The sequence below is a fragment of the Salminus brasiliensis genome, chromosome 25 (assembly GCF_030463535.1).
Source record: "Salminus brasiliensis chromosome 25, fSalBra1.hap2, whole genome shotgun sequence".
NCBI lineage: Eukaryota > Metazoa > Chordata > Actinopteri > Characiformes > Bryconidae > Salminus > Salminus brasiliensis.
In genome coordinates, this window is record NC_132902.1 from 7,115,749 (window position 1) to 7,132,543 (window position 16,795).

Sequence of the window (16,795 nt, forward strand, 5' to 3'; positions counted from 1 at the left end):
AAATTCTTTAATTAACATACATAGCCCTACATGACCTCTCTCCTGAGTACCTGTGAGATTTTATTATGTATCATGATCCATCAAGAATACTTAGATCACAGGCTGCTGGTTTCTTGGTAGTTCCCAAAACTCAGAAAACCACAGGGGGAAGAGCCTTTTCTTATAAAGCAACTCTGGAATAACCATGCAGATAATGTTCGGCACTCAGAGACACAGTCTTAATCTTTAAATCTAGGCTGAAAACTCATCTGTTTAGTTTAGCTTTTGGTAATTAATGTTTCCCCTTAGATAACGTTTGCAGATTCAGGGGTTCATGGACACAGGGAAATGTAGTATACCGAGATGCTGGCGCTGTCGTCTCGCTGCTTGTACATGATCACTCAGGTTTGTGGACAGTGGAGCAGATGGACGCCAGTGTTTCAGGGCGCTTCCATGTCTGTGTCACCTTCTGGCTCTCTCCTTTAAATAGGCTGTTACAGTCAGACCTGCCAGAGTCGTCAGACACACTCTAACACTGATCAACGAACTCTGCTCTCCATAAATCCATTCAGAACTAACTGTTTCTTTATCTCTGAGTACATGGTTGCCCACTGATCCAGCCTGACCCCTCTACCTGCATCAGACCAGCTGCCACCCACCAGGCTCCCTACTACCCATGACCAGACCAGCTGCACACCCTCCTACTACTGCTACCTGCCAAATGACCATGTTAAAACCTAAATTGACTCTTATCTATCTGCCACTGCTAATATTAACACTATACCACTTGCTCTGACTATATTGTTATACTAAACCATGATTATTAGATCATGACTAAGACAACAGTTTTGGTGGTTCTGTGAATTTTATCAATAATTATTCTGACCAGAGGAGGATGGGTCCCCCTTGATGGGTCTTCCTCTAGCTCTGAGGGAGTTTTTCCTTGCCACTGTCGCCTTTGACTGCTTATTTTCATGTGTTCTTATGCTGTTGATTTCTTGTACTTTTTACTAAATACTGATTGTGCAAAGCTGCTTTGTGACAACAACAGTTGTAAAACGTGCTATACAAATACATTTTATTTAAAAATATACAAATACATTTAATTTGAAATAGCTGGGATCTCAGGTTTTGCAGGTTGTTTAAAGCATAGTAGTATGATTTGGCATCAGATTCAGAAAGTGAGGGCAGAGATAAGAGAATACCATGCGGTATTATAAGACTTGGCTAATGCTTTTGGCTCTGTGCTGCATGCTTTATAGCAGAAAGCATTAGAGTTCTTTCATGTACCGAATAGGATTACAGAGATGATCCAAGCTTATTTTGCAGATATTCAGTTTTGCTTTATAATGTTCTGGCAACAGCTGGAAATTGTTAGCATTTACAATGGCAATGGCAGTGATTTTTAGGGTTTCTATCTGGGTCATAGGTAGGGAGAGATTGCATAATGGTACCTGGCTCCTGCCAATTACACAATACATGATGATGTGACAACCTTAACTATTCTGTGTACTCAGCAGCTACTGGACAAATTAAATGATAATCTTAGGTTGAAAAGGATGAAGGTTAGGTGTAAAGTATGTCAATCATAAAACTAAGCAATACCTTTTATCCTGAAGAAACCAGTTAAGAGTTTAGGTAAATGGTATGGTGCAGCACTAAAAAATAGAGAGTAGGTTGTAGGATTTAGGGAGGAAATGGTAGTGGCGATTAATAGCAATGTTAAGTCTTTTCTGACAAGTCTTTGCAGTTTCTGACAGTTGACTATTAAAGGGCATTACTTAACAAAGAAAACCCCTTCCCATTTCCTGCTGTCATCAATGGCATGGAAGAGAAATATCACAAAACCTACGAAAGAAAATAATTTATTTACACAACAAAGGTGAAGCCTACAAGAAGATCAGCAAAGCTTTACTTATCCGTCAGAATACTGTAGCAAAAGTGATACAAAAATTTAACAAAGATGGAGCTGCAACTGCATCTCCCAAAGACGTCCAGGCTAAGTTATCACCTAAACAGGAGTGTCTTCTGATGAGAAGGCTTGATGTAAATCGGCATGCAAGTTCACTGCAGTTAGCTAATGAAGTAGAAAGGTAATTTGGGGCGACTATTTCCTGCGATACAATACAGTGTACACTGGAATGTGATTTTGCCAGGGCCCATGCTAAAAGGGATGAAGACTACTGGGATACTCTGGAGTGAAGAGACTGAGCTAAATGTTTTTGGAACTGATGGCAAACTGTATGGTGTCGCAAATGTGAGGAGTTCAAAGAAAAATGGTACCTACGGTGAAACATGGTGGGAGCAGTGTCTTTATTTGGGGCTGCGTGAATGCTGCTGGTGTTGGGGAGCTGCATTTTATTGATGGTATCATGAATTCACAGATGTACTGCACTATTTTGTAAGAGAAGGTTCTACCATCACTCTGTGCCCTTAATTATTTTCAAAGTATGGAAAAAGAATGATGTTTTAATATGTTGCAAGCTTGTTCATTCCATGCCTAGAATACTTGATTCTGTTCTTAAAAATCAAAGAGGTCATACAAAATACTAGTATTCCTTTTTGCATCAACTAATTTGAGTAAAAATAAGTTATAGGTCAAACAAATGTTCTGTGAAACTCAGTCTTGTCAAACTTTTGAAACTTTTAGACCTGTCCAGAGGTCCCTGTGATGTGAAAATCGGCCTACATTTTTTCTGTTCCGAAGATGCTGCCACCCAGTAACATCAAGAACTACAGGCCAATGGCACTGACGTCACACGTCATGAAGACCATTGAAAGGCTAGTTCTGGATCAGCTACTTCTGGACCCCCTCCAGTTCGCCTAACAGAGCTGAGGACGCTATAATTGTTACGGTGTGGTGTGGGGTTTGGACTCAAGTGCAGTTAAAGTTTGTTTTATTATTGTCAAATGAGAACTCCTTTTGTGGTGTGTGCTTGATGACTGTTGGGCTTGAACTCCCAACTTTGATAATGGGAGCCCAGTGTATTTCCACTGTGCCACCACAGCTGTGAGGGGTGGCAGTATAAGCACTGAGCGTAAGCAACACAAAAAGGCGGGAAAACAAACAAAGGAAAACCAAACTAAAGACAACTCAAATTCTTTTCTCTTTTTCACTTTTCTCTTCACAGCTGTTCACTTTTCTCTTTTCTGTTCACAGCTTAAACTTTTCTTTTTTCTTTTTTTCCACAGCTGTTCACTTTTCTCTTTTCTGTTCACAGCTTAAACTTCACTTTTCTCTTTTCAACATAAACCCACTGTTACCGTTCGCCCCTCTACAAAGGTGCGACGGGGAAGTGTGTTTGGCTGGGTGTATTTATACCATGCCACACAGGTGGGTCTGGTCAGCATTGATTACCGCTGGGAATTCTGGGGCTTGGAGTTCTTTGCTCCAACCCCACCAGCTTTCCTACTTTGCTGGCCAGGCCCCCTGCTGGTGGCTGACGGTACATGCTGCCTGCTCACAGTACCCCCCCCTAGGGACGGCACCCGACGGCCCCAACCCAGCTGCACGATCACGCCTGAAATCCCTGATCAGCGTAGGATCCAGGATTTGGTGTGCTGGAACCCAGGACCGCTCCTCAGGCCCGTAGCCCTCCCAGTCAACCAGATACTGAGTACCACCCCGGACCGTACGCATGTCCAGCAAACGCCGGACGGTGTACGCTGGGGCACCCCCCACCATGCGTGGGGGAGGGGGCCGGGCCCGAGGTGCAGGGGCCCCACACACAAACGGACGCAGGCGGGACACATGGAAGGTGGGATGAACCTTCATACTTGCGGGCAGTTGCAGCCGGAAGGAGACCGGGTTCACTCGCCGAAGTATCTTGAAGGGCCCCACGTACCTAGGGGACAGTTTGTGCGAGAAACCCCACAGCGGGAGGTCTCGGGTGGACAGCCACACCCTTTGACCCACACGGAAAGATGGAGCACAACGCCTCTTGCGATCCGCAATCCGCTTTCTGGCCATCGAGGTTGCCAGTAGGGTGGCCCGAGCCTTCTGCCAGGTCCTACGACATCGACGGACAAGCTGCACAGCAGAGGGAACCCCCACCTCCATCTCTTGTTCTGCGAACAAGGGAGGAGAGTACCCAAATTGGCACTCGAATGGAGACATGCCCAGGGACGAGTGCCAAAGCGTGTTGTGAGCATACTCCGCCCAGGGCAGTTGGTCTACCCAAGAGGCTGAGTTCCCTGCCGTCAAGCAGCGGAGCAGCTGACCAAGGTCCTGGTTGGTTCGTTCAGCCGGTCCAGTCGATTCGGGGTGGAAACCTGAAGTAAGGCTGACCGTGGCTCCCATCAACTGGCAGAAGGCCCTCCAAAACCAGCTGGCGAATTGGGGTCCCCGATCTGACACTAGGTCGCAAGGCATTCCGTGCACCCTCACTATGTGCTGCAACAGCAATTCTGCTGTCTCTTGGGCCGAGGGGAGTTTGGGCAATGCAACGAACTTGCATGCCTTGGAGAAACGGTCCACGACCACCATTATAACCGTGTTGCCTTTGGACGGTGGAAGACCCGTCACGAAGTCCAGGGACACATGGGACCACGGACGAGCCGGAGTCAGCAACGGATGTAAAAGGCCAGGTGGTCGGGACCGGAGGGTCTTGTTTTTGGCACACACTTCACATGAGGCAACATAGGCACGTGTGTCCTTGTCCATTCCTGGCCACCAGAAGCGTCTCCGGAGGAACTCCAATGTCTGGACCGCACCTGGGTGGCCAGAAAATGGGGAAGAATGTCCCCATTGCAGAAGCGCCTGGCGAACTGCGGAGGGCACATATTGCCGACCAGGAGGACCACCCCCGGGGTCAGGCTCCCGTCGGAGAGCTTGCACTATGTCTTGCTCAATGTTCCAGCGGAGGGGAGCAACTATTTGAGAGGAAGGGATGATTGGTTCTGGCTCTGGATTGGGTCTCCGGGGTTCCCACTGCCGGGATAAGGCATCTGGCTTGGTGTTCTTTGAACCCGGCCGATAGGACAGTGTAAAACGGAAACGGCCAAAATACAGCGCCCATCGGGCCTGCCGAGGGTTTAGTCGTTTGGCCTGCTGTATGTAAGCCAAATTTTTGTGGTCCGTCCAAACAATAAATGGGTGTTGGGCCCCCTCAAGCCAGTGCCTCCACTCCTCCAGGCGTTGAGACAGAACCGCACCTACGCCTACATCTGAGGCGTCTACCTCGACGACAAACGGTTCATTGGGGTCCGGTAGCTGTAAAACCGGGGGTGAGGTCAACCTCACCTTAATCTCTTCAAAGGCCCTTTGAGCCTCCATGGACCAACGAAAGGGGCCTGGGGTCTTTCGAGTCAGGGCAGTGAGGGGAGCCGCCACTGTACTGAAGTTCCGCACAAAACGGCGAAAGAAGTTTGCGAACCCCAGGAAGGACTGGACTTGCCTGAGAGAAGAAGGACGTGGCCAGTCCTTGACGGCCTGAATCTTGGTTGGATCCATTTGGAGGGTGCCTTTGGAGATTATAAACCCCAGGAACGACACAGTCTCTGTGTGGAACACAGACTTCTCCAACTTGACGAAGAGACGGTTCTCCAAGAGCAGTTGGAGGACTCGCCTGACGTGTCCCACGTGTTCCTCCAGGGACTGGCTGTATATTAAAATGTCATCGAGGTAGACATATACGAAACGGTCCAACGCCTCCCGTAACACGTCGTTGATAAGACGCTGGAAAACTGCTGGGGCATTCATGAGGCCGAAAGGCATGACGCGATACTCATAATGCCCTGTAGGGGTGATGAAAGCGGTTTTCCACTCATCCCCCTGTCGTATGCGGACTAGGTTGTAGGCACTGCGCAGGTCCAGTTTGGTAAAGACTGATGCCTGCTGCAGTGCCTCAAAAGCAGTCGACATGAGGGGGAGGGGATAGCAGTCTTTCACAGTCATCGCGTTCAGACCTCGATAATCTATGCATGGGCGGAGTCCGCCATCTTTCTTCCCCACAAAGAAGAAACCAGCCCCAGCCGGGGATGAGGATGGACGTATGAAACCGGACTCCAATGCCTCCTTAATGTAGGAGTCCATGGCAGCACGTTCCGGAGGGGAAATCGCAAACAGGCGCCCCCTCGGGGGAGTGGTCCCCGGAAGATCTATGGGACAGTCGTAAGGCCTGTGGGGGGGCAGGATTTGCGATTCCTCCTTACGGAACACAGCACAGAGATCCCAATACACCTCAGGAACCCTGTCCAGATGAGGAATGACTGACTTCGGCTTAAGGTCTTTCTGGGGGGGTTCTTCCTTGTGACCCAGACAGGTCCCCTGACAATGTGGCCCCCAAGCATAGACTGAGCGGGTTGTCCAATCTATTCGAGGGTTATGGAGTTCCAGCCAGGGGTAGCCCAGCACCAACTGCAGATGAGGTGCCTGAGTCAGGTACAATTCCACCTGCTCAGTGTGCGCCCCAATCCGCAGTGTTACTGGTTGGGTGCGATGGGTCACGGGACCAGATCCCACAATCCTCCCATCTATGGCATGGACAGGTAGTGGGCGTTCCAGGGGGTCCACGGGAAGGCAGAGACTAGCAGCCAGTGAACTGTCCACAAAATTGCCCGCAGCCCCAGAATCCACAAAGGCTTTCAGCGATGTATGTTGGGAGGTCCAGGCTAGGGTAACCGGGAGGTGTAGTCCTGAGATGGGGGATACCACATGGTCTAAGGCCGAGTCCCCCGCTCGAGTTAGACCCTCTCGTTTCCCGACTTATAAGGGATTGTCTTAGACCTGTTCCCTGGGACAGGTCTGGGTGGTAGATGGTCAGGTAACCGGGCACCGCCCAGTTGCATGGGCTCAGGAGCCTCCCGTGGTGGGGGTTCCCAAGTGGGATTTACTGGTTGCTGGTGCCAAGAACCCGTAGCACGAGGGTTACGTGCTCTTTCTCTGGCTCTCTGACGTATGCGGTTGTCCAGGCGGATGCACACGTCATAGAGGTCGGTGAGCGTAGAGGGTAGGTCACGGGTGGCGAGCTCGTCCTTCATCTTGCCATTGAGACCCCGTAAAAAGATCGGCCTCAAGGCCTCTTCACCCCAAGCACTCTCCGCTGCCAGAGTGCGGAAGTCTATAGCATATTCTGCTACAGAGCGTGCACCCTGGGTGAGGTCTAGCAGGCGTGGGCCAGCGTCTCTGCCCTCTAATGGCTGGTAAAACGTCTGACGTAACGCCTTAGTGAACGCCTGAGCAGTAAGGCATTCAGGAGAGTTCTGCTCCCACAGGGCCGTAGCCCACGCTAGAGCTCGGTCCGTGAGCAGTGACACCATCTAGACCACTTTGGAGCGGTGGCTGACGGTGGCTGGTGGCTGACGGTACATGCTGCCTGCTCACAATAATCTACCTGCTACTTGTGAGTCTCATTTTTTTTTAGATATTGAGTGCATTTAACAGCCTTTGGCCTGCTCTTATGAGTGACAAGCTGACAGTGAAACAAGCAGATGGCCTGTGTGACATGTCCTGGATTGTGGACTACTTGACTGGCAGACCACAGTATGTATGACCCCAGCGCTGTGTGTAGGACAGAGTGGTCAGCAACATTGGAGCCCCGCAGGTAAGCAGTAGCAGTAGGGTTGCAAAGGGGTGGAAAATTTCGCGTAAATTGCCGTTTCCATGTTTCCATGTTGAACAAATGACTCAGTGGTTCTGTCCAACAGAAAGTTAACCATTTCTCATGTTCCATTTTTCACGGAACACATATTCTCTTAAACATTCAGTTGATTTAACTTCAGAAATATTTGATGAAAAGTTGCAAGGGAATAAATAATACTTTAATTTGTTGTAACAGCAGATGTGAGTATTGGAGGACTTCTAAAACATTTGAGAACACATAAAAGTAAAAGTTATATTGAGTAGACAGAACTATAAATAAGATTAGATATCTAAGCATTCAAATAACGTGAAAAACATCAGGGAACAGACTGCCATATATGTTTAACTATTTAAAATATTGATTTAAAAAAATAATTTTCAGGTCTACTTAGAATCTTGAAATCTTAAATTATTGAAAATATTACAAAGTAACGGCATTGATAAACCTTTATAGTAGTCACATGCTTTAAAATCTTTAGAAACATGCTTTAGAATCTTTAGTATTCTTTTTGTTTCTGATGCTGATTTTAGATGTCTGGTAGCACAATGCTAGCAGACACCATGCATACGTTGTTGTGTTGAAATACTTGAAAAAGACCATTTTTAGAATGTTCTCTGTGGACTTTGCTAGCAGTTTCTTCTTCATATTTTAACTAAACAATTCTAAATTGATTTTGCAGGTAGTACTTACCTGGTAAACTAATTTAATACTAACTCTACTTCATAAAATTACCCTAAAGAAACAAGACATTAAAATGGAAAATGTCAGATATGGTAACTAGAAAGATTAAAAACTTACAGCTTATTAAATAAACAAAATATTACACTAGAAAGGGTAAAATTCCACTGCACATGATCTGCTAGCATTGTAAATGAATAAACATTCGCTTTTTTTTTGTATTGTTCTGTAGATAGTCACCTGTTGGTCTGACGAGTCAGCAGTTGACAGGAGGTACTGCAGGAGGTCCAACACTTTGTGTGCTGCTGGGAAAGCTCTGTATCCGTTCAGCATATACAAAACCCACAAACCCTGCACACAACACATACATACAAATGTCAAAATGCATTTTGAGAACTATTCATGAAGCTATTTGAGTATTCATTAGTATTCATGAAATTTGACAACATTTTAGATATCTGCATGTTATATAATCAAATTGTTTGGATAAAACTATTTGAATATTTATTATTTATTAGTAATCGTTAAATAATAGAGCGCTTGAAGGTATATAAAAAAAACAAGACAATGTGATCATTCAACTAGATTTTGAATAAATATTTACTGCATCAAAAATAAATTGTTGGAGTGGTGATTATCCAACATCCTGTCCATGTCAATACAGTGTGTGTGTATGACGAAGAGGACTACTCAGGTTGTGTGTGTATGTGTGTGCGTTCCTGTCGGCAGGAGTCTTGGCTGCAAAAATGTTGGGAGAGAGGTTCTGTAGCTGACTAAGCTGGGACACTTAGCACTTAGTGTGTGCACATTTTGAGAAATTAACACAATGGGAATGCCATATGTATGTACAGTGGGGAAAAAAAGTATTTAGTCAGTCACCTATTGTGCAAGTTCTCCCACTTAAAAAGATGAGAGAGACCTGTAATTGACATCATAGGTAGACCTCAACTATGAGAGACAAAATGCTTCTTATGAAGCCACTCCTTTGTTGCCCTGGCAGTGTGCTTGGGATCATTGTCATGCTAAAAGACCCAGCCATGTTTCATCTTCAATGCCCTTGCTGATGGAAGGAGGTTTGCACTCAAAATCTCACAATACATGGCCCCATTCATTCTTTCATGTACACGGACCAGTCGTCCTAGTACCTTTGCAGAGGAACAGCCCCAAAGCATGATGTTGCCACCCCCATGCTTCACAGTTGGTATGGTGTTCTTTGGATGCAACTGAGCATTCACTCTCCTCCAAACACAACAAGTGGTGTTTGTACCAAACAGTTCTACTTTGGTTTCATCTGACCATAAGACATTCTCCCAATACTCTTCCGGAACATCCAAATGCTCTCTAGCAAACTTCAGACGCGCCCGGATTTGTACTGGCTTAAGCAGGGGAACACGTCTGGCACTGCAAGATCTGAGTCCCTGGCAGCATAGTGTGTTACTGACGGTAGTAAAAGGTAAAGGTGCACGTATTTGTCACTGTACAGAGTACACTGTACAGCGAAATGTGTCCTCCGCATTCAACCCATCTGGTAGTGAACACACACTCACACACACATGTGTTAGGGGCAGTGAGTACACACACACACACTCAGAGCGGTGGGCAGCCAACTCCAGCGCCCGGGGAGCAGAGAGGGTAAAGGGCTTTGCTCAAGGGCCCAACAGTTGCAGCTTGCTGAGCCTGGGAATCAAACCCACAACCCCGTTATCGATATCCCGACGCTCTAACCGCTGAGCCAACGTTGGTCCCAGCTTTCTGCAGGTCATTCACTAGGTCCCCCCGTGTGGTTCTGGGATTTTGCTTACCGTTCTTGTGATCATTTTGACCCCATGGGCTGAGATCTTGCGTGGAGAGGACATACAAAAAATTCAGCTTGGAGGTGTTTGCATGCATTCTGCAAAGCTTTGCAGCAATGACAAAACTGACCTGGATCTGGAAGAGTGCCTGCCATACGGCTGTCTCCACCCCCACTGTACTCTTCTAGTGTACAGCAACTTTGGATTACCCAAGTCATAATTGTGCTAAGCTGGGGTGAGGCAGGCTGTTGGATGTTGAACTAGACAGAGCAATGTAGGACACTGCCATTCTGCCATGGCCGAAATCTTGGTGGGATCCATGCTTATTTCTTTTTATTTTATTATTTTTTATTTAGTTTTTAATGTATATACTAATAACATAGACAAAAGAAAAACACATCATATGTTTATGTTATGTTTATATACATGTACACATAAATACATGCATACACATACATATACTGTACATAAAAGAAATAAATACATACAATTAACATGATGTAATGGGAGAGAGATATGATCATTTAAATTAGATTTATTTGTGGTTGTATCTTCAATCTGTTCCAGTGAAATATCCTTAATATAATCAATAAATGGTTGCCAGATTTATAAAATACTTTGCTATTATTATTTATTTGATAAGTTATTTTTTATAAGGGTATACAGCTTTTAATTTCAGAAAGCCACATTCCAACAGGAATAAGAGCATCTGATTTCCACTTTAGTGCAATACATTTAGCTGTGGTTAACATAATTTCAGTAAGCTGTAGATCAAATTTATTTCTAAAATCTGCATTCATATAATTTCCCAAGAGACACATTTCTGGGTCTACTGGAAAAGTTATCTGAGGATAACCGCTTAATAATGAAGCTTGTCTAATCTGGATTAACTAACAACGGAGGATAAGTCTTTTTGCTATCATTGTAGTAACCAGTTTGTAGTCTGTATTAAGAAGTGAAATTGGCCTGTAGTTGGCACACTGTAGTGGGTCTTTCACTTTCTTATAAATAACAGATATAATAGCATTAGATTCTGGAAAACGTTTCCCCTGTCTTGCTTGCTCTAATATTTCCATTAAAAGTGGAATAAGGAGATCCTGAAACACTTTATTAAATTCAGGAGGAAATCCATCCTCCTGGTGATTTATTTGCTGTGGATCAGAACAGGTCTTGGAGGTTCGTTTTTTTAGCAGGTTTAGAGTTGCCGTTATTCTCCAAATAGTCCACTTTGCTTTTAGATTTCTGACAGCCAGACATCTTGCTTGTTTGTAGGTGACCAAATACTTATTTTCCACCATTATTTGCAAATAAATTATTTAAAAATCAGACAATGTGATTTTCAGATTTTTTTTTCTCATTTTGTCTGTCATAGCTAAGGTCTACCTATGATGTCAATTACAGGCCTCTCTCATTTTTTTTAAGTGCGAGAACTTGCACAATTGGTGACTGACTAAATACTTTTTTTCACTGTATGCTATTGTCAGGATAAACCGTATTAAAGTCTTTCTGTCATCCATCTGTGCCCCTAATGATTTTGCTTTTCATATTCTGCATAACATGCCAAACCTTATTGCACTTAAGAGGTTATTGTGCAGTCATTGGGACAAACTTCAATGCTTCCATACATTCACAGCTGGATTGATCATCAAGAAATTCTGACTCTTAACCCACTGTTGTCTATTGCACTTACCAGATTTATGCTAGAATCTAGTAGATCCTTAGCGCATTCAAAATAGTAAAAACACAAAAATATTAGATTAGATGCAGTATTGCCTTAAATTAGGAACCTTTTAGAATAATCAGGTGGTGCTTTAACAATACTTTGTTATTTGACTCAAATTTCTGCATCAGCTAACACAAGGTTTAACTGACTTTTTGAAACTCATGCTCATCAGTGCCAAGCACACAGGTTCTATAGGAAACTACCAAATGCTACATATAAGGCAATTGTCGCTTGCCTTAAATGTAAATCTAAATGTAAAATAACTCCATTTCCAAAGCTGACATTGACATAGAACTAGGCCTATCACTTAGATAGGCCTAACCACCTACTTACATTAAAACTAAAAGAAGATGAATCCAGAGCATTTTTTGATGCAACCAGAATAAATAAGGCAGATGTAGTTCATGAACTCAGTAATATCAACAATGTTTTTAAATTATTTTACTCCAAACTACACTTTTCAATGTAAACTTTGACAGGAATTCTTACTTTCTAAAAACGTTTTTGGGTTATTTGACATCTTGTGACAGGACCTTCACAAATGTCCTTGCCATTTTTTCATGTTAGATCAGAGTATCCCAATTTTTTTAGTCATTAATATTTCTGATGCCGTTTCTGACAACGTATCTCTGTGAGACTGGATTTTTTATATTGGTGACACTCAAGACCAAATACAGGAATTGGCTAAATTAAATAAAATCAATTTATTTTGTATAGCGCTTTTTTACAACTGTTGTTGTCACAAAGAGGCTTTCCACAGATCCAGTAATAGTACAAGAAACAAAAAAAACATAACGCATGAGCAAGCCAAAGGTGAAAGTGGCAAGGAAAAAAACAGTCTCAACAGTGGGCACATGTGGCCATCTTCCGCCGGCCAAAACTACTTGAAATGAAAATGTCACCGTACCACCACATAAGACTTTTTTTTTCTGCTCCAGTACACTGATGCAATCATAACACATTTTACTAACGTAATCACAGTATGAGATTATGAGGTAAGAAGACTTAGTCCAAGATGGCGCCGCTGACGACGGCCGCCGTAACGACTGCTCTGACCACATCTAGCTTTTTTTAGTTAAATTTAGTGTTTTTAGCTATTTTATTCAAACCTTTTCATCATGGCTCATATTGTATACGACCGAGAGACTCTTCTTTCTGTTAATTTACAATTCACTCACCTTAAATCGCTGCTAACTCCGGATCCAAGCTGGCCGAGAGAAATCCTGAAGGAGGACAAAGAACGGGACGCCGAACTCCACAAGAAGCGACACCGAGGAAAGCGAGCCGGCGTCAGAGACAGACTGAGAGTCAGGGCACACAGGGCACCTCTGCCTAGTATTCTCCTAGCCAACGTCCAGTCTCTAGACAACAAACTCGACGACCTCCGGGCCAGAATCAAGTTCCAGAGAGACATTCGGGACTGCAACCTCCTCTGTTTCACCGAGACATGGCTGAACCCAGGGATACCGGACCACGCCAGCCAGCCGGCCGAGTTCTTCTCGGTACATCGCATGGACAGAACCGTGAAGTCGGGGAAGTCAAGAGGTGGTGGAGTATGTATCATGGTGAACAACAAGTGGTGCGACAGTGCTAATGTTGTGACCCTCGTACGCTCCTGCACACCAAACCTGGAGCTGCTCGCCCTAAAGTTTCGTCCCTTCTATCTTCCTCTGGAATTCACCTCGGTCATCGTCTGTACAGTGTACATTCCACCCGATGTACAGAAGGACACCGCACTGTGTGAGCTTCACGACACACTCACACAGCTCCAAACCCACCATAAGGACGCTGCACTCATTGTTGTTGGGGATTTTAACAACGCCAACCTCAAAAGTGTGGCAGCGAACTTTCACCAACACATCACCTGCCCCACCCGGGGCCACCGAACTTTAGATCACTGCTACACCACACACAAAGACAGCTACAAAGCACAATCAGTACCACCGCTTGGGAAGTCAGACCACGCCGCCATCTTTCTCCTACCAAAATATAAACAAAGGCTGAAGCAAGAGCTTCCGGTGGTGAGAGAGGTCGAGCGCTGGACGGACCAATCAGTGGCCGCGCTACAGGACGCTCTTGATGACGCGGTCGGAAAGTAGCGGACGACACCGTCCAGAAATCTACAGTCAAAACATTTCCCAACCAGAAGCCCTGGGTGGATAAAAGCATTCGGGAGGCTCTGAATGCGGACATCTTTAATCTCTCACTGACGCAGGGGATTGTTCCATCGTGCTTCAAACTGTCCATCATCGTCCCTGTCCCGAAGAAACCACAGCCAGCCTGCCTCAACGACTACCGCCCAGTCGCCCTCACATCAGTCGTGATGAAGTGCTTCGAGAAGCTGGCGAGAGACTTCATCACATCCACGCTGCCCGACACCCTGGACCCGTTTCAGTTTGCATATCGTCCAAACCGTTCCACAGATGATGCCATTGCTCACCTTCTCCCCACATCGATGACACATCTGGATGCTGGGAGGGGTAATTATGTTAAAATGCTGTTTGTGGACTACAGTTCAGCATTTAACACTATTATTCCCTCAAGACTCACCACAAAGCTGGAAGATCTAGGTCTCCACCCATCCATCTGTGACTGGATCTCCAACTTCCTCACAAACAGACCACAAGCTGTTCGGGTAGGCAAGCATGTCTCACCCACCCTCACCCTCAGTACCGGAGCCCCTCAGGGCTGTGTCCTTAGCCCTCTGCTGTACTCGCTGTACACCTCAGACTGCAAAGCCACTTCCAGCTCCACCAACATCATTAAGTTTGCTGACGACACAGTTGTGGTGGGCCTGATCTCAGGAAATAACGAGAAGGCCTACCTGGAAGAGATTAGAACCCTGGAGAACTGGTGCCAGGATAATAATCTCCAGCTAAATGCCAGCAAAACGAAGGAGCTGATTGTGGACTTTAGCAGGAAACAGCAGAAGAGCTACCAACCTGTCCACATCAGTGGAACGGCAGTGGATAGGGTAGAAAGCTTCAAATACCTTGGAGTGACCATCTCTCAGGACTTGTCATGGAGTTGCCACATCAACACCATAACGAAGAAGGCTTGTCAGCGCCTATACCACCTGAGACGACTGAGGGACTTCAGACTGCCCTCCAAGGTACTACGATCCTTCTACTCCTGCACCATCGAGAGCATCCTCACGGGGAACATCACAGTCTGGTTTGGGAACAGCACCAAGCAGGACAGGCAAGCGCTACGACGAGTGAGACGTTCAGCAGAGCGAATCACTAGGATGGAGTTTCCTGACCTGCAGTCCATCTACAAGAAGCGGTGTTGGACCAAGGCCAAGAAGATTGTGAAGGACCCCAGTCATCCCAACAATGGACTGTTTTCTCTGTTGCCCTCTGGGAAACGCTTAAGAACCCTGAAGGCTAACGCAGAGAGAATGAGGAGGAGCTTCTTTCCACAAGCCATCCGTGCCCTGAATGGGGACAGCGACTAGGACACTAAATTAAAATATCTACATACACAAACCGGACCCTCACTCACTACAATACACAACCATGGCTCACGGAAAACACACTACGGACAATAACGAAAATATTTCTTTTTAACTCACACATACACTCACATACAGATAAATATGTACATATGTATACATATATATATATATATATATATATATATATATATATATATATATATATATATATATATACATACACACACACACACAGACACGCACTATTTCATCTGTGTATATATATTTGTATTTTTATTTTTTTGCTTATATTTCTATATTTTCATATTTTTATATTTTATTTTTTAACTTAAATGTAACTTATTCTATTTTTATTTTTTATTTTATTTTTCTTTTGTACTTTTGCACTTTACTTCATTAAGTTAAGGTTTAGTTAAGTTTAAATGTAGATCTTTATTGTATAGCTTTGATGTGGGCAAACTGTCATAAAAGCATTTCACTGCAAGTTATACTGTGTATGACTATGTATGTGACAAATAAAATTTGATTTGATTTGATTGATTTGATCTGATTTGAAGAATTATGATGGTTGATCAAATCAAATCAAATCAAATCAATTTGTATAGCACTTTTTACAACTGGAGCTGTCACAAAGCAGCTTTACAGAATCAGTAATCAGTAAGAGGACAAGGGATCAACAAGACATAACAACTTAAGACCTCCAAGCAAGCCAAAGGCAACAGTGGCAAGGGGGAACGCCCTCAAGGCAAAAGAAAGAAATTTGGGAGGAACCAAATTATTGCTAAAAGTCACCACATAAGATTGTTCTACTGCTCAGGTGTCAAAAATAATCTTTATATCTCACCATATATATATATATATATATATATATATATATATGGTGGTCTTATGATCTAAATCAATTATGATGCCAAGATTGTTAGCTGAAGAACCAGGAATAACAATAAAAAACAGCCAAGTTTAACATTCAGTCTGATTTCTTTATTTTTATTTTCTTTATTTGTTGCGGCTTTTGGACCCAAAAGGAAAACCCCTGTTTTGGCACTGTTTAGAAGAAGGAAGTTATATGACATCCAGCATGTTACATCCTTTACACAGTCCTCAATTTTCTTTAATCTACATTTGTCATCAAGTTTGACTGATATACAGAGCTGTGTATCATCTGCAAAACAATGGAAGTTAACGTGGCAACATGTATAATGTAAATAATAACAGCCATAAAATAGAACCATGCGAAATTCCATATCTTACTTTTTTGAAGATAAATGCTTAACGTTTATGAACTAATAACATTCATTTAGGCAGTAAGGCAGTTCCTGTGATTCCAACCATGTTCTCTAACCTTTCTAAGAAGACAGTGTGATCTATTATGTCAAATGCTGCACTTAGGTCAAGTAGAACTAATAAGGATATAAAGCCTTGATCGGAGGAAAAAAAAAAGATTGTTTGTTATGTCCACTAAAGTTGTCTTTGTGCCATGATAGGGTCTGAATCCAGATTGGAATGTCTTGTGGTTGTTACCCAGGTGAGCAGAGTTGTTGGGACACAGCTTTTTCTAAAATGTTAGATTAGAAATGGGTCT

The 16,795-nt window shown here is 44.1% G+C and overlaps 1 protein-coding gene across 17 annotated transcripts in view; it reads right to left on the bottom strand.

The window, feature by feature from the left end:
* Positions 1-16,795, bottom strand: part of ptpn5 (protein tyrosine phosphatase non-receptor type 5) — a 134,428-nt gene that overhangs the window by 83,057 nt on the left and 34,576 nt on the right. For 13 of the 17 annotated variants that reach the window (XR_011978530.1, XR_011978533.1, XR_011978532.1 and 10 more), the window contains exons 3-4: positions 11,724-11,750; positions 8,481-8,591 (exon numbers count right to left, since the gene is read on the bottom strand). The exons of 1 other annotated variant lie outside the window; for it this stretch is intronic. Coding sequence is in view for 11 of the 16 variants with exons in the window: in XM_072671280.1 (XP_072527381.1) it covers positions 8,481-8,591; positions 11,724-11,750 (138 nt within the window). In the remaining 5 variants the exon portion in view is untranslated. The remainder of the gene's footprint in view (positions 1-8,480; positions 8,592-11,723; positions 11,751-16,795) is intronic. 3 more of the 17 variants (XM_072671273.1, XM_072671274.1, XM_072671270.1) reach the window with 1 other exon arrangement.